General features: G+C 44.4%; 1 protein-coding gene across 9 annotated transcripts in view; it reads left to right on the forward strand.

Moving 5' to 3' along the window:
• Positions 1-23,528, forward strand: part of AFF3 (ALF transcription elongation factor 3) — a 605,847-nt gene that overhangs the window by 116,864 nt on the left and 465,455 nt on the right. For 4 of the 9 annotated variants that reach the window (XM_089922652.1, XM_089922653.1, XM_089922654.1 and 1 more), the window contains exons 3-5: positions 19,425-19,545; positions 20,559-20,871; positions 21,001-21,386. In XM_089922652.1, the coding sequence (XP_089778778.1) occupies positions 19,425-19,545; positions 20,559-20,871; positions 21,001-21,386 (820 nt within the window). Of the gene's footprint in view, positions 1-17,038; positions 17,114-19,424; positions 19,546-20,558; positions 21,387-23,528 lie in introns of all 9 variants that reach the window. The other 5 variants (XM_089922650.1, XM_089922649.1, XM_089922648.1 and 2 more) reach the window with 2 other exon arrangements.

Raw genomic sequence — 23,528 nt, forward strand, 5'->3', positions numbered from 1 at the left:
GTTTTTTTTTTGCATTTAAGTCTATATACGTATGTTAATTCTTTTGTTTTCTGTGTATGTTAATTCTATTTTATATGTGTATATTTTATATGCAATGCCATTTTATATTTCCATTTCCTCTTACATTGTTATTCAGTGTACTTTTATGTGTTCTAATAAAATCACTGTTTCTGTACGTGTTTTCTGATTGACAGGTTGAAGAGGGAAATTGATTTTTTTCTTGGTCGTAAAACTAAGCATAGAGTCATACCGGAAAGCTTTCGGAAAACAAATAGAACAACCCCTTTGTCAATGTGAATATTTCAGTTTGTCAAGCTACTTGCATGACTAGAGTGAGAAGCAATCTTAGAACAAGCATTATGATATTGATTTGCCAGTCTCAAGTAACAGGTTACTGCTTCACTTCTTGAGAATTGAATCACAATAATTCTGTGCTCTAAATAATACGTATCTCGAGAATTCCCTTGCATGATTTACGTGCTGCAGTGTAGCAAGGATAAATAATGGAGAGTCATACGACTTTAGATAAAGGTTGTATATTATTACTACATAATCTTATTGTATAGTAAATCTTAATTTGGGATACACAAAAAGCTGTTGCAGAGGTTCTTAAAAAGTTTTAGAGGCACATTGGATTATAAGAATTTGCATCTTTTTTTAATTAATCCAGATGCATTCTTAGCCATATGGCCTTTATTGTCCAATAAAAATCTCAAGTGGGAAATACTGTTGCTTACAAAACATAGACCATTTTGCAAATCAGAATGGATTATCATTCAAAGCTGATATTAGAAATAGAATTCTGTATTGTTTCCTCTTCTCAAAATTAAAATATGAAGTTATAATTAGGTACTCTGTGTTTCATATAAAAGTCAGATAGTATTTTTTTGCATATTTTAAATTTATTTCCAGAATTTACCATCTGGTAAATGGTTTGAGTTAATTTTAGAGAGTTGCAAGTAACTGGGATGTTTCATACGGATTTGACGAATCATGTAGCTCACATTTGCGTGTGTGAGTGTGTATGCAGTAAGCTAGTCATAGCTTAGATGTTTAAAATAAATCCATTTAATCTTAAACCTTTTTCTTCTAACCTCTCCTCGTACCCCAAGGCCATAGAAGTTTTGGGGCCATGGAAAAAATTATTTTTAATAATGAAGTTTTATTTCTTGCTCATGCTAGATGTTCATAACATGTCAGTGTGAGTGGCTGCTCTCGGTGACATTGACATCACTCAGGGACCCAGGTGAAGGGAAACTCCTTTTTCTTTTTTTTTTTTGGCTGCGTTGGGTCTTTGTTGCTGCGCGCAGGCTTTCTCTGGTTGCAGGGAGCGGGGGCTGCTCTTCGTTGTGGTGTGTGGGCTTCTCATCACAGTGGCTTCTCTTGTTGCGGAGCACAGGCTCTAGGCATGTGGGCTTCAGTAGTTGTGGCACGCGGGCTCAGTAGTTGTGGCTCACGGGCTTAGTTGCTCCATGGCATGTGGGATCTCCCTAGACCAGAGATCAAACCTGTGTCCCCTGCGTAGGCAGGTGGATTCTTAACCACTATACCAGCAGGGAAGTCCCAAGGAAACTCCATTCTTATGCTTCCATATTTGGCAACGGAGGAAATACAGACATGACATATACAAGGACATGCATACTTATTCCCAAACTAGCTCCCAAACAATTGCGTGTGGAATTGTGTGGAAATCAGCAAGCCGATTCCAGATATGTATGAAAAATACAAAGGGTTAAAAATACCAAGACAGTCTGGAAAAAGAAAAAGATTGTAGGACTAACTCTACTGGATAGTCAGATTTTATTATAAAGCTGTAATAATTAAGACATATTTTGTTGGCACAGGGGTGGGCAGATGGACAGATGAAATTGAAATGAGAATCCAGGAACAGAACTACACATATATAAAGACATAATTTTTGGCAAAGTTTGGGACTGCAGAGCATTGGGAAGATAATGGTCCTTTCAACTAATAGTGCTGGGTCATTTGGATCACCATATGAAAAAAAAAGAAACTTGATCCATACATTTCATCAACATCAATTTCAGCTTTGTTTGTTTTCTGAACTGAACTTGGTTTCACATGTAGTATGAGAATAGGGCTCAAGTTCAGTGCATTGAGTTGATTAGATCATGGACAGAGCGTAGATCATTGATTAAGTTTAGTAGAACGTCTCCAGAGCATCAGAAATCCCTCTCGGGCATCTTTCTAGTCATTATCCTTTCCTTTCTCCCCAGGGATAACCACTATTTTGAACCCCAGCACTGTAGTTTACTTGTTTTTGTACATCATACAAATGAATTATATAGTGGAATTATATAGTAGGTCTTCTCCGTATTGCTGCTTTCACTCAGTACTGTTTGCGAGATTTATTTATGTCGTTGCGTATAGCTGTAGTTCTTAAGGAGTGTAGAGTTAGGCGTCACCTCCCTAAAGGTAGGGTAGCTATATGTAAATCATTTGTAGTCATTCTGCATGGGAGGTTTATTTATTCATTCAGTTATTTGTTTATATAAATACGGGCTCACAGATATCTCTTTTTTTATACTTTGGGCTGTAATCCAGTACTATATTTTTTTGCTGAAATTGCTCCAGCTTTGGCTGTTGGAAACCCTTTCAGTTGACTTCTGTATCCTTTTGACATATGCCCATCCTTGTGCTGTTGTAGTTATTGTTTTGAGCACTTCTCTTGCTTTCTGGTACTACACGTTGCTTCACACCTGTCTTGTATCTGTCCTGCCTCAGTCCGAGAATCAGCTGTTTCTCCCGGAAGCCCTGGTTTCCTTTACTGAAGAATGGTGTTAGAAACCAAGATCTTGGCTTATTTCCCTTAGTATAATGTTCTCAAGGTCCATCCTTGTTGTATGTGTTAGTTTGCTAGGTTTGCATGACAAAATATCACAGACTGAGGGGCTTAAACAACAGAAATTTAATTTCTCACAGTCCTGGAGGCTGGAAGTCAAGGTTAAAGTGTTTGCAGGTTTGGTTTCTTCTGAGGCCTCTCTCCTTGGCTTGCAGAGGACAAGCTCTTGCTAGCTTTTCCTGTGGTCTTTTCATGCACAGGCCTTCCTGATTTCTCCTTTGTGTGTCCAAATTTCCTCTTCCTATAATAAGCATACCAGTCAGATTGGATTAGGACCCATTCTAATGACCTCATTTTAACTTAATCACCTCTTCAAAGGCCTGATCTCCAAACACAGTTACATTCTGAGCTACTGGGGGTAAGGCTTCAATATATGAATTTTGGGGGGATGCAGTTCAGCCCATAATGTTGTAGCACGTGTCAGAATTTCCTTCCTGTTAAGGCTGAGTAATATTCCACTGTATGTATAGACTACAGTTTGTTTATCCAGTAACTCATTGTTTGGGTTGTTTCCACCTCTTGGGTGTTGTGAATAGTGCTGCTGTGAACACGGATGTACAGATGGCTCTTTGAGACCGTCTTTCACATCTTACAGGTGTATACCCAGAAGTAGAAGTGTTTGGTCATATTGTAATTCTAGTTTTAATTGTGTGAGGAAGCGCCATGCTCTTTTCCATGACAGTTGTACCATTTTATATTCCCACCGACAGTGTGTACAGGGTTCCAGTTTTTCCATATCCTTGCCAACACTTGTTATTTTGGGTTTTTTTTGAGAATACCCATCCTAATATGTATGAAGAATAACAAATATTTAATATACAGCATCAAACATACTAAGTAAAAGCAAAGGAAAAAGGAAATTTTATTTTTTCTGTTTCTCAGAAATAACCAGTGTTAACGTCTTGGTATTCTCTTAGATTTTTTATATATGTATGCGTGTATATGTGCACACGCACACACATACATATGCTTATGTATAAATTTAACAAAACTTTAATCACATTGCTTATATAATTTTTATCCTGTTTTTCATTTAATATTACATTATGGGCATTTCCTATGTCATTAAATATTATTGAAACACATGAGTTTAATGGCTGCAACATACAAAATAGTTTCATTATTTTCTGATTATTGCTCACAAGGTTGCTTCTTGTTCCCCCTGTTATATACAATCCTCTGATGAAAATTTCATCTACATGTATCTCTGCATTTCTGACAATTTTGTTTGGCCAGATTCCTAGAAGGGGGTTAGCAAGGTAAACAGTTCTCTTTAAAGTTTCTGAATATATACTACAAAATGCACAATTGTTTCCAGCCACGTGGGAGACACCCAATACTTACCGGGATTGAATATTATCTTTCCAACTTGTTTTTAAAAATCTTTTCCAATTGAGTACATAAAAAAATGATTTCAATTTGATTTAGTTTGCATTTCCTTAATTATTCGCGAAGATGTGCAGTTTTCACATATTTCTTTTTTCTTTTGTGAATTTAATATGCCTGGTAAATAATTGACACGGCTAGGAAGTGGCACATTGGATTTGCAGAATTACCAATATTTTTATAGATGCTGTTAGAGTTGCGATTAGTCACAGCCTTTAATGTTTAAGAAAATGTGATATGTCTAATATTAATATTAAGAGATGGTGTTGCATTTATTGATGATAATTTTGTTGCTCTGTAAGACTTGTAAAAACTAGTCAGAGACAAACTGCTTGAAACATAAATATTGGAAACAAAGGAAACACATAATCTGAGGAAACATTCATTTTTATCAAAAATTGTAAGTTGAAAAGAAATTAATATCATAAATAGTATTTCTCAAACAGCAAACAAAGTTTGATTAGATGAAAGATAAGGAGACAGTTTCACACAAAAACTGGGAAGAGTACTGGGGAAGTCATAAGGTAGGAGAGAGTTGGAGGGCAGTGGACAGTTAATAAATCTGTAGCCAGGAGAGTAGGGTTCAGAGTTCCTGGAGGACCTTGGCAGTTCACCAAACCCTTTCTGATGTCAGTTGTTATCCCACTGTAAGTCGAAAGTCCCAGATGCCCCTGCACCCGGGTTCCTAGTCTTGAGGTTCTGTATGTCTTGGAAGAAGCAGACAAGTTGAGTTCCTAAAGGGAAATTCCCAGAGCTGCTATCAGATGACCTGGTGTCTTCTGAATTATCCTCGGGAATCATGCAGGTAATTTGTCTGAGGCCCAGATGATACTGGGGCAGGTGCAGGGAGAAAGTAGATGCTCTCCGGGTGAATACAGTGATTTTTTTTTTTTTTTCTTGGCATGCCTAAGTACAGGGGAAATACTGAGAGATTCAGAAAGTTCCTGCTCGATGTAGAGTTCGGTTGGATTAAAGTCTCTAGCTGAGGTGTGGAGAGTTGGTTTAGCTCATCCTTGCGGAGGGAGGGGGTGGGTAGGAGAGAAGGAGAGTGGAGAAAATAGGCCTGGCCTGGTAGGGAGAGCCAGGATCCTGGTATAGTGTAGCACATGACTTACTAATCATCGCCTTAATTTTACATTTTGCACGTTTATAGATACTTCAGAAGGGGAAGAACAAATTAAAACTGTTAATATTTCTAAAGTATAATGCTTTTTATTCAAAAAGTAATATGTGGCTATAAAATAACCAAGGAAGACAGAAGAGTATAAATTCTTTCCCATCCTCACCACTCCATCATTCATCTCAGAGATAACTATTTAAACGTTTTTATGTATCCATAAACACACACACGTTATTTTATGTCAGAGAGATTATATCATCCTTCCCTCTACAACTTATTCTTTTCACTTTATATGTCTTGGATGTTTTCCATGTCTGTACATTTAGATCCACACCTTCCAGTAGCTACATACTCTTCCATTGTACGAAGTACTGTAGTTGGTTAAGCTGTCTCCTAGGAATGATATTCCACTGGCTTTAAATTTGTATTTGTTTTGTAATTTAATTAATAATTTGTTTTGCGGTGGTACCCTAAATATGAAGAGTATATTCCTAAGTAGGAGATGCCTGGGTCAAAGTCAGCATCTAGTGGCGGCCTGCTCAGGCCACCTATCTGAGATGGATGAGGGGTGGTATTTCTTTCTGCATTATGGGTGTTTTAATCACCTTCCATCCAGCTTTTCGTGGTACTTCACGTTGGCACAACGTGTTCACATTTCCAAACACCCCGTTCCCTTCTTACTGATCAGCGTGCGGAGTGGTTTTGTTTACCGTGCCTGAGCTGAAGGCCCGCAGCTTGGAGTAGCTCCCAACTACTGCCCCTGGGCCTTCTCCCTCCTGGCCCAATGGTGATGCCTTTGAATGTAGAGGAGAGTCCTTGGAAGTTATGGGCCCAGTGGGAGGAGATAGTCTTGTCTAATGGGAGGCTTTGCTATGTCATTTCTATAATTCCAAGCCAACTCTGAGTGCCTTTCTTCTTATTTAAGAAAGCTTCAAGTTCAGTAATTTTCTAGGATGTTTCCCACTGAGATGTTACAGTATCTTCTATAAATGCATGTAGATTTTTCATTGCAAAAGGACATCATGACACTTCATGTCTCTTTGTGCAAATCTTAAAGAAAAAATTATTTGGTGAAGCCTAGCTTCATCAACGCCTTGTACCTGAAAGGCATTTGTGTGTCCAAGCACGTGCTTTACTGTCCCGGGAGGACCAGGCAAATCCACTCCCAGTGTTGCTTCTCCTCCCTGGCTTCAGTGAAGGTGGGGTTAGTGCAAAAGAAATTTGGTGATTCATTCATCCATCTGTTCATCTACTCATTCAACGAACAGCCATTGAGTGTCTCCTGTGAGCCAGGCTTTGTTCTCAGCTAATTCTGAGGGGTGCGGACATTAATAAATTTATCCTAATATCACAGAGCTACTTACATTACCTGTGACATTGGGCTTACTCTGTTGTGTACGGGCATATGTGGGAAACATAAAAAGAGACAGAAAGAGCAAGAGCTGAGGAAGGAGAGGAAAGGAGAGGAGAGGAGAAGGTGACGTTTTAAGAGAACATGAAGCAAACGTGTTGTCAGAACAGACTTAGTGAGTGTCCTCTTTGAAACGTTTCTTAAAGAACTGTGATAGTTATCATCATGTGTAGGCAGCCCCATAGTATATAATATTCTGAAAGTTCTAGGGAATCAGATAAAATAGTTTTATGATAGATTGCATGTCTAGTTGAAATGGGGGAACGTGTAAGTGATACAGCAGCCATGGGAGGACCCCTTGGTTTTCTGACACTGTTATATGGATATTTAGAATCAGTCATCTTTAGTGTCACTAGCACAGAACGAATTATAGAAATGTAGAGTTCAAATAATTCATAATTCTCAACATCTTCCTCCAAGTCAAGCGTAATTGACTACAGAATTTTCACCCCGGGAAGATGGAGGAACGTCCTCAGGCGTCTGTGTCAAGGTGTGGGCCACAGACTAGCCAGCACTTTGTATATAGTGAGTGTTAACGGAACATTTTTTGAATAAAAATATATTATTTTAAAAACTTAAATTGTCTTTAATATGCAGAACTTATGCAGAACTTAGAATTTTGATTCTAACAGTTATTTCAGAATAACGTTTAAATTTTCTAAGTCCTACTTTTTCATTGAAGAAAGGTCTTTATCTGTAAAATGAGCATAAGGAGCTGTTTATGACACACAGATTTTATTTCATTATATATATTCATTTACTAAAATGTGTTTTGCATAAATAAGGGGTACATAACAGGTTTGTAGAGAGGGATAAACATGAGAACAAATACAACTTTCTTTATAAACTCTCCAGCACCAGACAGTTGGCCAATATTGGCATTATTGTGATTCTCATTATTATATTCTATAACCATAAAGAATATTTTAGGATCCAAGATCTGAGTGGATTTTCATTCTGTTTGTTCAAACTGTGGAATATGTATAGGCCACATTTTGATAAGGAAGGAGAAAAAAAATTAAACAACCATTGAGCATCTATTTTTAAAGCATTGTTCTCATTGCCGACTCTGTGCTAGGCAGTATTCTAGGTGCTGGAAATACAGAAAGTACACATAGGCCCTCTGCTTGTGGAACTAACCATTTAATGGAGGATTCAGATAATCAGTACAGGAAAAGTGATGTGGAAACCGTAGGTTTCTATGTAGGAGTTATGAAGGGCCCCCTGGTCTCTTGGGGGTGTCAGGGAATGTTTCTGAGAGGGGAACACCGCTAAGCTGAGACCTCCAGGGTTGGGAGGAGGGGGCCAGGTGGAGAGCAGAGGTGTTGAAGGCACAGAGAATAGCACACACCTGGGCTCAGAGATTGGGGAGATTGAGGGCTGACAGTGGGGAGAGAACAGGGGCCGGGGTCCTTCCAGGCTGTGGCTGCCAGAGTTGGATTCTGTCCAGCGGCAGGGTGGGACCAGAGCGGTGACATGATCAAATCTCTGTTTCAGAAAACCCCACTCTGGCTTGACTCTGGAGAAGCCATTGGACTGGGGCAGGAAGAACAGCTGGGAGACCCTTTCGGAGGCACTGCCAGGGTCTGGAGAGAGCCCAGGGTGGCCTGGACTGAGGAGCGGGCGGTGGAGGAGAGAGCTGGACCAATCTGAGTGACGTTGACAGTGCTGGGGACTGATTGGAGATGAGGGGCAGTGGCATGGGAACGATGGAGCCAAGCTGGTTCCCGCCTTTCTGGCCCGAGCGATGTAGTGGCTCGTGGTGCTGATGCGGGCCAACAGAACGGAGGCCGAGGCTGGGGTGGCAGGTGGAGGTGCGCTCGGGAGACCGGCTCTGTGTGTCTGTGGGAAGCCTGACTTGGGGAGACCACGTGGATGGTTGGATGGTTGGGTCTGGAGCGGAGAAGGGAGACGTGGGTGCCCCTTGGAGCCTTGCACGCGTCATCAACGTGAAAACGGCACCTGCAGGCAAGGAATGCACAGCGTCTCCCAGGAAGAGGCCAGGCCTAGAGCCTGGAGTGACAGCACATTTTACAGGAGCGGTGCAGGAAGAGAAACATGCAGGCACACTCGGGAGTAGCCCGAGAGGCAGGAGGAAAACAAGCTCGCAGCCCCACAGCCCAGGGAGAGAGCATGTGGAGGTGGCGGCGTTGGCCGTGTGGGGGGCTGGGCAGTGAGGAGTGTCAGTGGAGGCCCCGCGAGGAGGGGGACCTTGCTGTGTGAACGCAGATCACATGGGTTTCGGAGAACCAGGCCTTGGAGAGAGAGCAGCTCTGCAGAAATCTGTGTCTCATAAAGAGCAACAGCCCAAGGAGGACAGGGGGTCAGGGGAGGCTCCTCCTTTTCTTTCCTTCCTTTTTTCTTTTTTAAAGCTGAGGGCCTTGAAGGGGTTTATTTGCTGTGGAGAAAAAGCCAGTTGAGACCCAGATGGTGACCAAATAGGGGGAAGTGCATCTGTGGGGAGGTGGAGCGTGGATGGAAGGTGGGGAGTAAACGGAAGGGGGCTTCAGAGCCCAGGGGGGCGGGTCCTCGTGGCAAGGAGGAAGGATTCGCCCTGAGAGAGGAGAAGGGGAGGCCTGAGGTCCAGGTGAGGCGGGTGGAGGACAGGACGTTGAGGGGGGCCTCTGCCCGGGGGCTTCTGTTTCTCTGTGACCCAGGAAGGGAGCCCTGGGCCTCGCACTCCAGTCCTGCCTCCCTGGGGACCATGGAGGCTCCATCCTCGGGGTGGGGGGTGTCTTCATTCCCTTTCAGTCCTGAGGATCACTACTGTCTTATTTCCCTCTTTGCTGCATCCTTTACCCACTGAGACTTCTGGCTGAGCTGGATAAACTGCTTTGTACCAAAGGAAGCCATTCTCATCTTCAAAGCAGGGCCTCCTTCCCTCCCAGATGAATGGTTGAGTCCGTATCGGTAGTTTCTATCTGTGCTGTCCACGTGGAAGATCCTCGTGGTGGGCCCGTCTGCTCAGACGTGGGAAGGTGTTTGAGGCCGTGCCTGTCCCTTTAACGCCCTCTCCGTAGGGGAAGCTCTCTTTGCTTTCATCCTAGCCTGGGGCTAGTTTTGTACCTCAGGAGCCCAAGCTCTTACCTGCCTTCGGAGATTCCCCTTCAGCAGGTCAGTGCGTATCTCGGTCGTGGTTCTGGGAGGACACAAAGTCGAGGAGTCGGGCTCAGGAGAAGCTGGAGCCATGTGTTCATGGCTGGTGTTCGGGGTCGCAGGGCTTTCCTCTTCTAGGATCCCGACCCATCAACGTCAGGAAGTTATATGAGGGGACTCGGTCACCCTTCTGCCCCCCCCCCAATGTGGGCACCACGCCCATGACCCTGAGGGGCCGCGCAGGGGTGCTTTGGGAGAGCATCCTGGTTACAACATAGGCACGCTGGAAGATAGGACCCATCCTGTGTACGGCTTTAAAATCCTAGGAGCTGAAGGTTAGCAACTGACGCTGTAAAGTGAAAATGAAATTTAACTGAGCATTTAGTGGAGGAAAAGTAATTTATTGGCTCTACCATGAAAAGCCCTGGGAGTAGGCGTTCTTCTCACCCTGGACGCCAGTGATGGATGCCGGCTCTGTGCTGCAGGCTGCAAGTGGGCTCTTTAGAAGAGCATAGTAGGGACTTCGCAGGTGGGCCTCATTTGGTTATGTTACTTCTTTTGTGAGGCTCTGCTGTGTCTTTATATTCTACCAAGGAGAAGATGGTAAATCAGGGTAATTGCTTCATCCCAAGGCACTTTTATATTGTAAAGCAAAGAGGTCCTGTTAAGAAACTCAAATTAACTTCGGCTGTTGATACTATATGCAGAGCCTCTTTGAAAGCTGCTTGTCATACAGCCTGGCGGTTTATCACGGAACAATTCCATTAGAACCTGACACTTGTTCTCAAGGCACCAAGACTTAGGATCCCTCAGGAAAAGCATTTAACCCTTGGCAATGCAAAGCTGTCATTTATCTGTCATCTAAAAACTCACTGGAGCATGTTTACGAGAGAGATTTGGAGCAGTCATCATTTCCACTGAATTAGAAATAGATGTGGGCTTCAGTAAATAGTCAAGAAACGGTAAAGTGTCCAGGCCCACGCTGCAGAAGTGGCCTGGCGCTGCTAGTTCCGTTATAAAATGCACTTACCATGGTATTCCGTAATTCTCAAGGAGCTCACTGAACAGAATTGAGCGACTGGAGTATTAGTTAATTGCTGCTGCTGAGTCATTTGAATTGCTTATCCCAGTTCTATTTTATAGGCTTTAGAAGAATTGTTAAGGTTCATGTATATCCACCAAGGAGGCTTAGCAGGCCTTAGACGAATGAACTGAAACTGTCACGATCTGAAAATTAACAGCCTTCTGCCTGGCATTTACAAACAAAGGATGGAGGTGCCATTTGTCAAAGCCCGTCAGGGAGCAGGTTCCCCAGGGAGCCAGGCCAGCAGAGTCGAAGAAGTCAGTCTCTGGTGCCAGACTGCCTGGCTTCAGACCCAGGCATTGTCTCTCACTGGCTGTGGGCATTTGACAAGTTAGTTAACCTCGGAGCCTCTCGTTCCTTCATGGGTGGACGGGGAAATGTTTCTTGGGGTTTTAAAGACTGTTAAATGAAATAATGCACGTGAAGTCCTTCCTACAGTGGCTGCATATAGTAATAAAGGGAAATTGGTATTAGCAAAATTTAATATGGGCCTGATGGGTCTGAGATGATGGTATAGATCATCCCAAAAGGCTAGTTTTCATTGGAATATTTACTGGCTAAATTTTTCTGTGGGCGTCTGTTACTTTATGACTCCCTTCAATTTCCTAGTTTCACAAAAGCTGTGGTTACAGAAGTGATTATGGCACAAACCAGCCTCAATTCTGTTCCCATTCTTGTAGAACAGATCGGCAGCCCTAAGGCAGAGATCTGTAAATGCTCTGAGTTTCAAGATTGAATTAAGATTGCGACAGCCTTTGTGGTCAGAGATAAACAAGTAAGGTTGGGCTGACCTTTTCAAGATGTCCCTGGTGGAAGTAATCAAGGGGGTGATGCTTCCAAAGCTCGTGGTGAGCCAGAGGCATAAAGCTGTTGGGGGAAAACCGAGTGAACAGGCATGGGAACTGGAATGCAGTGACTCACAGAGAACAGCCTGGTGTAAGTGAGCAGGGTCCTAGTAATGTTCTTTAGGATTTAAGGGTTCGTCGTATGCGCTGTTGGCCAGTCCTCACTCCCCAGCAGGTCTTTAACCACCAGCCTCACCACCACCACCGTCACCACGACCACAGTCACCATCGTCACCACCGTCATCATCACTGCCGTCACCATCAGTCACCAGCAGCACCACCGTCACCATCACCACCATCATCACCAGCACCATAGCTACAACAGCTCAGGGCCTTGATGGACCTCAGTTGGGAGCATCCTTGCTTCCTCCCCAGTCTCTGTCTCCAGCCCCATCTTCTCAGCCTGACTTGTCTCTATCACCTGCTCACTCCCTGACCACCTTTCTGCCCTCCAGTCCACTGGCTCTGACTGCAGATCAAGGAAGGAATTTGCAAGTAAACTTCGGCAACCTTGCTTTTCCCTGATTTAAGGAGGGATTACTGATCTTTTAGTATTTGCTCTAAAGATAACAGACGTTAATTGGTTTGACCCATTCAATTTAAAGCAGTTGTTATTGTTTTGGAGCGCTTGATTACGCTTCCTTAATTATACACAGTTGCTGCTCCGAAGAGCGGAGCGTGTCTCTGGAACATTCTTCCCCTCTTCCTTTGGTGCCTCTTCTTCCCGTTGGCCCTTGTGACCTCAGCCCCCACCCGGGGGGCGGGTGAGCAGGGCATCCCAGGACTGTCCGCATCCCAGGACTGAAAAGACTGTCTCCTCTGTGGTCCAACTGATCGAGGCCAGTCCTGATGCAAACTGCAAGGAAAGGCCGAGCGAGTCTGGGAGTCTCCTTTCATTCTCTCTCCCCTGTGTCCGTCCTTCACTTAACTCCCAACCGAGGCTGCTTTCAGGAAGGGATCAGGTAAACTTATTTAGGGCGAGGTAGTTTAGCAGTGGAGCAAACCAAAGAAATGAAACTTTGAATGTGGAATTCCAAGTGGCTAAAGAAGGAAGATGGTGTGGTGAGGACAAAGGTCACCTCCTCCAAATACTCTCAAAGGCCGCTTAATAGTAATTTTTGTATCTTGTACTTCTGAGTCCTCCCTCTTCCCTTCCCTCTCCCTTCCCTTTCTCAAGACCCAGCTCAAAGCAGCTCTCTTGCAGGACGCAGTCCTGGCTCCTTCTGCATGCCAGACCACAGGATGTTAACATTCTCTGCTTAGAAGGATCCCTTCCTCTCCTCTCCCTGGTCCCCTAGACTGCTAGCTTCTCAGCAGCAGGATAGGCTGGTAGCAGCCCTAATGGTCTTCCCAGTATCTGACACAAGGGCATTCAGGAGGCATTCAGAAATGCTTTTGGACTAAAGTGAATTGTAGTTCTGCTATTGGAGGAGGACAGTATTTTTTCAACATGGAGAACATGATAACTTTATCCAGAAGACAGGTAAAAGGTTTCTTATTCTCTTTTTTTTTCCCATTGGAGTATAGTTGCTTTACAACGTTGTGTTCGTTTCTGCTGTACGATGAAGTGAATCAGCTATGTGTATACATATACCCCTCCCTCTTGGACCTCCCTCCCCCCATCCCACCCATCTAGGTCATCACAGAGCACCGAGCCGAGCTCCCTGTGCTATACAGCAGGCTCCCACTAGCTAGCTATTTTACACATGGTAGTGTATATACGTCAATCCTAACCTCCCAATTCATCCCACCCTCCCCTTCCCCCGCTGTGTCCACACGTCCATTCTCTACATCTACATCTCTATTCCTGCCCCGTAAATAGGTTCATCTCATTCTCTTCTCCTTGAATTCACTCGTTTCCTAGACCCCAACCCTGGAGATACACCAGTAGGTAGAATTATGGGGTGTTTTTTTGTTTGTTTTTTTAAGGATGAAACACTTTGATGATTCTAGTCAAGGGGTGCAATGAACCACATATACCCTTGGCTGAAAGCCTTTGTCTTGGGAGATGCAGTTTGTTTGAAGCGAGTGGTCAGGTTTGAACGGGCTGCACGTGGATCAGTGCAGGAAGGAGGAGGGCAGAGTCTCTCTCTGGCCAGTGGGTCTGCTGGGTCAAATCTGGGGCTCAGTTGCAGAGGCCGCTGTGCCAACTCCAGCGCCTTCCCTCCAGGAGGGCAGCTTGGGCACAGATTGGAGTTGGCTGGTGCCTGGGTCGGATCCGGTGAACGTGATGACACTGTCAGCCCTAGCAGGCTTACTCTAGACTCCGTAATTTCTTTATTCACTCACCCGTCCTCCATTCCTCTCTTCTGTAGCACATGGATATCCTTTTCGTATGGGTGCTGTGGAAAGAGACTGATTTTTGTTTTTCGTTGTTTTGGGAATATAAAAATAACAGGCCAGCCTTTGATCCAGAATTCTTCTTTTACTTCTTTCTGAAGGAGAGAGGACTTCCCTTGGTTTCACTCACCCTGCTTAGCTTTGCTGTGGCTCACGTTCACAACTGGTGGACACTGGGCTTGTAGACACTAGGGTGTAGGAAGTGTGGCCACTTCCTGGCTCTTAGGTAGGTCCTGTCTCCCGGATAGACCTGAAGAAAATACTTTGGACATTGCTGTTCTTTCCACATGATGTCGGATGATCAAACTCTCATCGTAGGTTCCTCGATCTTTAAAAAAGTTAACCTAGGAGCATCTACCAGCTTTGTCTTTCTTCAAGGGACATTGTAAGGATAACGAAGAGACATATATGTGAAATGTCGTGAGCTCAGTGGAAGGGAGAAGGCTTGAGGCTCAAAGGTATTACTGTTATTTAGTTCTGTGCTGTTATCATGTGATTTTGGAAATGATGATAATATCATATTTGGATATCTTTTCCTCCTTAACCAGCATAATTGGCTTTGGCCACTGCCCTACAAAATACTTCACGCGTCATCAATGTGAAAACGGCACCTGCAGGCAAGGAATGCACAGCGTCACCCAGGAAGAGGCCAGGCCTAGAGCCTGGAGTGACAGCACATTTTACAGGAGCGGCGCAGGAAGAGAAACACGCAGGCACACTCGGGAGTAGCCCGAGAGGCAGGAGGAAAACAAGCTCGCAGCCCCACAGCCCGGGGAGAGAGCTCGTGGAGGTGGCGGTGTTGGCCGTGTGGGGGGCTGGGCAGTGAGGAGTGTCAGTGGAGGCCCCGCGAGGAGGGGGACCTTGCTGTGAACGCAGATCACATGGGTTTCGGAGAACCAGGCCTTGGAGGGAGAGCAGCTCTGCAGAAATCTGTGTCTCGTAAAGAGCAACAGCCCGAGGAGGGCCAGGGGGTCAGGGAAGGCTCCTCCTTTTCTTTCCTTTCCTTTTCTTTTTTTTGTTTAGTTTTTATGACTTTTATTAAATCCTTACAAAACAGAATACAAAATTCCGGCGTTGACAGTTGGTGTAAAGGAAAACTTCTGAGCTGTATCAGTTCACCTGGTGCAGTGGAGTTAAAGTGCTTGGATGTGTTTCCCCCACTTTAAAAAAATTTGAGGTTTCTTTTGTCGTTTTTACACATCTTAACATTGAAGCACCGCTGTGCCCCCTTCCCCCAGCGCCAGACTCGTTCGCAGTAACGGTTCTGGCCAGTCCTTTCGGGCCACACTGTCATTGTGACAGGGGGAGGAAGTGGCTGTCCCGCCTTTGAGAGGAAAAAAAAAAAAAAAAAGCTGCTCACAGCTCAGCTTTCCCGAGTAAAATGGCCATGGCGCCTGCAGCCAGCGAGAGTCCATTTGTTTCTTCTTTACAAAAAGGCAGAATCCCCGGTTTCAAAATGTGGAATCGCATTTTCTGGGACTGTTATACATCTGCAATAAATAATAAATAGTCTCGTAGCAGTTGGCTGCCTCTAATGCAAAATAAGTAAATACATTTGGCGACATCCATTCGAAGAGTGTGATTCTTGTAATTGTCACAGAAGGAAGGAAGCAACTCACAGACGATAGAGATTTTGCCGTCTGTGAGTAACAAAGGAACATAACTCATAACACGAGGCTCTTACTGAGTTTAATGGATGTATTAGCATGCCAGGAATTGGAATTCTCTACTGCAGCCGTCCCCAGGGAAGCTGACCTGACGTGCAGCACGTCAGGGGAGAAGGTTCCTTTGCTTGTAGAGCAAATGGCCTGGCCCTCATGTTGCTGGGATGGCAGAAGAGGGAAGAGGGCTGAGTTTTAATGGTGACACATCAAGAGAGAGGCGTGCTCCAGGATTGTGATAACCTGCCCAGACCTCACTTGCGGTCAGTGGAACGGCGGACTCACTGTCGAGAAGGTACTGTCTTTACGAGTCAGAAGAGGTATAAGTTCAGACGCTTAGGGAGAGATGAGGGCTGGCAAGTCCAGGCTTTCTCTTCCAGTGACATTTGCTTTATGCAGATGACATTTTAGCTTCCTGGGCCTGACGTGACAGGAGGGGGTTGTGGTTCTAGTTCAGGATGAGTGGGTGGGTTCCTGTTAGGAGGCGCTGAGTGCTCAGTGGAAGTGGCAGAGCTGAGAAACCCGAGGAAAGGCAGTCAAGAAGTCTTGCCTCTGGTGCAGGGTTTCCTTTGCCCTCCTCCGGAGAAGGGGGACGGGTTGTCATCTTCGGTCATTCTGGTTTCAGCTGATGGTGTGGAGGGCACGGCGTGCCACAGGCATCGTGGCGGTCCCGTGAAAGGTGGCCAGTGCGCTTCTGTTAGTAGCTCATGTGGAGGTGGTCCTGCGGGCGTTCAGTCCTCCTCGTATCAGAGGCCATAGGCTGGGCGTGCCAGCGGGACCTCATTAGAGAACTTTACTCAGCGGTGGTTTGCATCTGGGAGCGCTTTTGGTTATCTTCCAGCTTAAAGGGGTTGGGAAATGAGGCAGGTTTACTTAAGGAGGGCTTCCCCCTCACCTCCGTCTTCTCCATATTTGGAAGGGATCGTTGACCTTGGCAATGCAGTGAGTCGGATACCTGCCTCATTGATTTGGGCTTGTATCCTCATGCCTCTGTCTTAAACATCCAAGTCACGTTGCAAAATCGGTAGGGTTTCCAAATGTATCTTCATTGCTACACCCTGCATTGTTCCTGACCTTCTCTTCACACGTCCTGTGCCCTTTGGACCCTGATGTCTTGTGCCCTTTCTCCCTGGCCTTTGGGAAAAAGCTGACAAACTCGTGGACACTAAGGTGCTGAGGGCTGAGCAGGTGTAAAGTGTTTTCCCTTCTTGTGGTGTCTACATTTCTTACAGGGGCGAAGACATCTTAAACCAGAGGAGTGACTCTCTAGTTGTGGAATTTCAGTCGTCAGCCAGCAGATGCAGGAGGTATTCTATTGGGTATGGGGGCTTCTCAGAAGCCTGGAAATCATCCTAAATGACCACCTGCTCCATGTTACATCAGGCCACTTCGTGCATCACACCAGTCTTGTGTGTTTGGTTGGCTTGACCTGGCTGAGGACAGCAAGCATGTCTGTGGGAGTCTCTGTGCATGGAGTTGCACACAGTAGGTGCTTCACAAACCGCTGTACCTATGGGAGAGGAGGAGAAGTACGTTGCATGCAATGCGAGCTTGTGTTTCTGATTGCAAATGCTGGTTTTGGTCCAGAAATCAAGCCAGTTCATAGAAAACCTGCAGTGCCTCTCTTGGCTGCAGCCCACTTCATGCCCATCCATAGCATGAGTTGTGTTTCCTCAGAACAGTCTCCATTTGAAATCCATGGAATGTTCACGAAAGCTGGGGTTTCATATTGCAGAAGCATATTGCCCTGCAAGCAGGGCAGGACAGTCGTGCCCCTTCCTTTGAATCTGAAGCCTGGTTCTGTGATTGAGTGTCATTCCCATCTCGTGCTTCCCTTATGCCCGTCACTGTCACCACGGCTACCCCGGAGAGTTTCCAGTGACTGTGGGGTTGGAGCGGTGAGCCTCGCCGTTGGGAGGCTGGGGCAGCAGCCTCCCTTTACATGAAGGTCACTGCTTGGACTTCCAAATCAAGTAACTTTGGGTAATGTACTAAGGCTGAATTAAAATGCTAACAGGCTACATGTTCTGGGCATTTTAACCTGCCCTGATCTGAAATTTAAATGAAATGCCTTAGGTGCTCTCAAAGTCTTGACAGAAGCATATTTAGCATCACCCCTTAGACAGTGAATTTAAAATATACCCTGGCCACACGGGCAGAGCTAGGAAGATAAGCAATATTTATTTTATGATCATTTTATTTGCGTCCTCTACAGCAACATGACACAAGTATGCTCTTTTACTCGAGATAGCAATTTAGCTGAAACATAACAAAACAAAACCCCGAACCTCACTATTTTTTAAGTTTCTTTGAACCTGCAGATTCTCTTCTTATCAGCAACATTTAATAGCAGTGCGTTGGATTTGGGGCACCTGAAGCTATGCCAAAGCCCTTTTGTAGATTTCCTTCGCATTTAAACCTTGTGACAACACCATGAAGACATTGGGCTGCAGAGAGACTGCATGGCGTTTTCGTCATCATATCACTGGTTATGGCAGGACCACAGTCAGGACGTGGCTGTCCTGGCTCCCAGCTCCAGCCTCTGTCCACTAGATCAAGCTTGAACTCTAAGCAAAGCGATGACAAGGTCGCTTAAACCAAATGGGTCTGCTTGAAATGCACACAGTTGCTCATTTGGAGGACATGGCAGTTCCTTACAAGGGGTAGTGTCAGTTCCGTTGTCTACACTGGGGCCAGATTTCTCTGTCTACTGAGTTGAAAAGACAAGTCTATTTCCTTCGGTCACTTAAGTCACTTCCTTATTATTAGTTGAATTAGCCTTTTAGTTTTTTCCTTACTAGGAGGAAGGAACACTGTTTTTTCCTTAAGTCCTTCTAGTTATTTGGTTTCTGGTCACTTTGTAATTATATCTTGGGAGAAAGGATATTAATTTTCTTGCACAAAAAGGCTGAGTTCCTTGATGACATAACCATGTTTCAATTTCCGTCCTCTCTCTCGTTGCCTACACCCCTTCCTCTTAGCACATTTTTCATAGTGAGGAAGAGTGATCGTGTGAAATATATCAGAAGGAAGGATGGATTCAGTAGGAGTCTGACAACTTGACTGCTTAGCAGAGATCAGAAGAAGGCTCATAACAGTGAAAACCACTGCAGCATGGAGTTTTAACAGCTCTTTTGGGACCTAATTAATGAAAGAATCACTACAGAAGCACAGCCATGCAAAAAAAAAAAAGAAAAGAAAGAAAGAGAGAAAGAAAAGAGTAGGAGCGTTTCCATATAACGCTCTGGGGCCATGTCATAAGAGGAAATACGCTCATAATTTCTATTTACACATCTCTGTAATTACCTTCTGCTTGAAGATTATTTTCAGTCTTCTCCTGTCAAAGTTGCTTAGATATTTCCTCTTTCACACATCAGGCAGAGAGGTCTAGTACTGGTTGCAGCTTGTCCTAAGGATTTTTTTTTCCTCCCGAAGAATGGAATTCTCGGACACCCGAGTCATACTGCTTGATTAGACTGGCTTTCATCTGATCCATGTTCCCGTTACCATTGCCATTTGCCCGTGAATCAGACCTCTGCATTCAGGTGAATGTTGTATTGAGCATTACCTTTAACTTTTTCATGTGTGGCTGTTCTCTCTTCTCTCTCCCTGATGCAGTGTCTATGAACCAGATAGAAACGTGTTACGGAGGAAAGAACGAGAAAGAAGAAATCAGGAAACTCAGCAGGATGATGGCGCGTTTAATTCAAGTTACTCCCTCTTTAGTGAACCCTACAAGGTAGACGGTTTTCACTTGTTCATCTCCACCCCTCATCCCTCCCTCTAACCGCGTTGGCCGTCTTGACTACAGGAGTTGGCCAACCAAACTTCAGACAGCTCTGCCTCTGAGGATGGGGTCTTCCCCCACAAATTTTGGTGCCTCTTTCACATGTCTTTACTGGCTAGTCCCTCAATGAAATATAACTTTCGTTTAAGATGGAGATCTGCATGCTATGACTTTTATCAATAATTGGTTTCATCTCTGCATCAGTTTGCAAAGTCAATGCCATTTGTCGTGTTTTCTTAACTGTTAGGAAACAAACACTAAAAAGAGGTTGGGTTACGTATTTGTCACCCACAGATCATGCTAGGAGCAGGGTACTTGATAGGGCTCATAAGAAAGGGAATGTTGGATTGTTTCTCATTTATATCAAAGGCCAGAAATATACCTTCGCTTGCAAAATGAAGTAGCTCCCCAGATTTCATTCCTATTTCAGGCTGCTTGGAACTGGGGATGGTTCAGGCCGAGGGCTTCCTGCAGACTGAACCCCACACTCGTTGTAAGCTTCTCTCTGATTTCTTTTGCCTGTCCCTCTGGGTTTCTAACAAGAATAATTCTATATTTAGAAGTTGGAAGCAAAATAATTTGAGCCAAATCTGAATTTTCAAGGAAAGCTTGCAGTGGGATGAAAAAAGAAAAAGGAAAAGAAAATCTAGTCCTGGAAAGACTTAATTCAGACCAGGTTGTGAAGTTGCAATCGTAACTTTCCTGATTTCCTTGGCTGTGGCACAGTACCAAGGAGAGATGCTTCGTTCATGCCCTCTGAGGCCATTAGCTGCGGTCCAGTCCTAGTGAGATACAGAGTGTTGACAGACGTCTTCAGAGACGCTGACCATTTTGATGGAATCTCTGAGCTCCCATTCTGAATGTGGCAACCCTGGCTCTTCTAGCAGTAAAGGCGCCTCTCCATCGTTTCCCGTGTTTCCATTGTCTGTAACAGGAGCATGGATGTTATGTTCTTCTTTTTCCAGACTAACAAGGGGGATGAGCTCTCCAACCGGCTCCAGAACACTTTAGGCAATTATGATGAAATGAAAGACTTCTTAACGGATAGATCGAATCAGAGTCATCTCGTTGGCGTTCCCAAACCTGGGGTTCCTCAGGCTCCCGTGAACAAGATTGACGAGCATTTTGTTGCAGATTCGAGAGCCCAGACCCAGCCTGCATCCGTCTGCAGCACCACATCCTCCACCCCAGCAGTGGTCCCTGGGCAGCAGAGTAAGAGGGGCACCGTGGGCTGGCAGAAGGCCGGGCACCCACCGTCCGATGGCCAACAGAGAGCAAGTAAGCACGGACACAGGACGCTTGATTTGAACAGACGTGCTCACCCAGAGAACCATAATAAAAACCCTAACCCCTGTGTCTTGAGCCCCTCACCCTCATCTGCCTCTTCTTCTTCTTCCTCCAAATCAGCACAACAGGGCTCTCTCAGGACCTTGCTCGGAGATGGTGTTGGCAGACAGCAGCCGCGGGCCAAACAGGTGTGCAACGTCGAGGTGGGTCTTCAGACCCAGGACAGGCCACCTGCTATGGGAGCCAAGCACAGCGGCAGTGGCCACTGTGTTCAGAACTTTCCTCCATCCCTGGCTTCAAAGCCTAGCCTCGTCCAGCAGAAACCGACCGCCTATGTGCGGCCGATGGATGGCCAAGATCAGGCTCCCAATGAGTCTCCGAAGCTGAAGTCGTCCACAGAGACCAGCGTGCACTGTGCGTCATACAGGGGAGCCTCAGCCGCGAAGCCAGAGTCTGCCAGAACCAAGGCCAAGCTTGCCAAGTTCAGCATCCCCAAACAAGGAGAGGTGAGTCTTTCCTCAACACCACTTACACGCTTCCGAGTAGTTCCAAGGGACGAGCTGACTAGTTGTAAATTCCATTCCCGTGTATCTTCATTTCAGTGTGTGACTGATGTCATGTGGGATTTGTAGCCATCAGTATGGAAGGATGTACACATCCGTAATGATTTCTTAAAATCTCAAATTGATTATAATCAGAGTATTTTTAAGTACCAACAAATGCTGTTGTGGTGTGTCCGTGTTAGTTCAGGAAGGAATGCCTCCGTCAGTATAGTTCAAGGGATTTTTTTTTTGTGTGTGTGTGTGTGTGCACAAGCCAATGTTGTCAGAGGTTTTATACCCTGGAATAAAAGTATGTCAAAGCTTTTAGTATGTTAAGAGGTTAATTTTTGGGTAAAAGAGTTCAGAAATTCAACGTTTTTGTCAGTTTTGAAATGTGCCAGGACAAACATCACAAGGGTAGACCTCATCATGAGTTTTAAAGTAATTGTTAAATGATTCAATATTGAATATGGTGATTATTCAAATGTTTCAGGTGTCCCATCCATATTAAAATATTTGAGATCCAGGTTGGTTGTTGCTAATCAAGTGAGAATTCTCCTTGTCCTAGAAAAAATGATCTTCGGTTATATGAAGAGAGTGAAATATTTTAGTTCAGAATCTTCTGGTTTACATTTTGAGTTTATTCTAAAGTGTTTTTTCACTGCATTACAAAATACATAGGATGGATGTAAGGACTGTTAGACTTCAAAACAAGTAAATCACAATCACAGAGGTAGCAAAGAGGCTGCGGTCACTTGAACAGTACATCTGGATGGAAAATGAGGTTTTGTTTGAGAAAAGCACATCTCGTACTCTATTCCAAATTGATGACAGTTGTCCGGAACATGTGAAGAAAAAATATGACTGCACGTTTTTTTGTTGTTTTGTTTTGCTGTGATATGGTATACCAACTAAAATACAACGTGAGCTCCAGAACATTGTACTTAGGAACTGTTCACCTTTTTTTTTTTTGATATATTCTTTTCTAAAGATGGAATAACAGTGTGGCCAGAATATTCTTTGTATCTTAATTTGATCTAGTAACCAAACGAAACAAATGATTTGACATTTCTCATTGCCTGTCCGGCAAGGCTGAGCTTTACCCATTTCTGAGCTCTCATCTCAGAAAGCGCCAGGCACCCATGGGGAGGTCAATGTATTCCCCTTAGAGAAGACACATTTATTACTCGGAGATGTTTACACAGGTTCTCATGAGGAAATTAAGTGACATGTATACCAGTAACTTCTTTTGATTATTCATTTACGATGGATCCCAAAAAGTGTTAATTAGGAATTAATGGAAGCACAACGTAAGTTCTGCAAGCATTTATGTTTTTAAAAGTTTGTGGGAAACACACGTAGTTACCCTCTTTCAGAACTGAAGTTGTCAAGCTCTTTGATTTTTGTTTTCCTCATCAAAGAGCCTGTACCAGCCAATAAAGCATGACTCATTTTTGAACAGAGGGGACTCACCACCAGGATTCCCTTCATAATTTTAATCCCCAGTGATTCCTTGTTAAAATGATTTTCATGTACCAAAGAAACTCCAAGTTTATTAGGTAACAGTGTATTTACTTTGGAACCTGATGAGTTGATAAAGCTCTGGTGCAAAGCCTGTTTTTGACAACCAGGGCAGCCTTATGTGGATGACTCTACAGTTTCATCAGGCTTTTGGGTATGTCCTTGATCACGTGGACACTTCCAGGATGCCCTTTCAGGACCCCTGATTGGGAATGACACTCTGTACAGGTGTTGGGTAATCACAGAAAGAGGGAACTTTTTCTGTGAGATAGAGGGTCCCGCCGAGAGAAATTAGAGCTTTTATACAGGAAGTGTTTCATTTCCCTCCGTGACATTGAACTCTCCTAACATTCTATCAATACGAGGTATATTTCAAAGAGGCCAATCATACATTGATAGAAAAGAAGTAAGAAGAAGTGTTGTTTGTGGAACAAAGTTATAGTCGGTAGGGGGGGTGGTGTTTTGTTTGTTTTTTTTTTTTGGTGGGGGAGGGTATACAGTCATTATTTTAGCCCAAAGCTTTGCATATTATGGAAACTATGGTAATTTGAATCTTGTAAATCTTGTGTGTTCAAACAGTCCACA

The sequence above is a fragment of the Delphinapterus leucas genome, chromosome 13 (genome assembly GCF_059928025.1).
Source record: "Delphinapterus leucas isolate spDelLeu-1000000601 "Yukka" chromosome 13, BTC_Dleu_Yukka2, whole genome shotgun sequence".
NCBI lineage: Eukaryota > Metazoa > Chordata > Mammalia > Artiodactyla > Monodontidae > Delphinapterus > Delphinapterus leucas.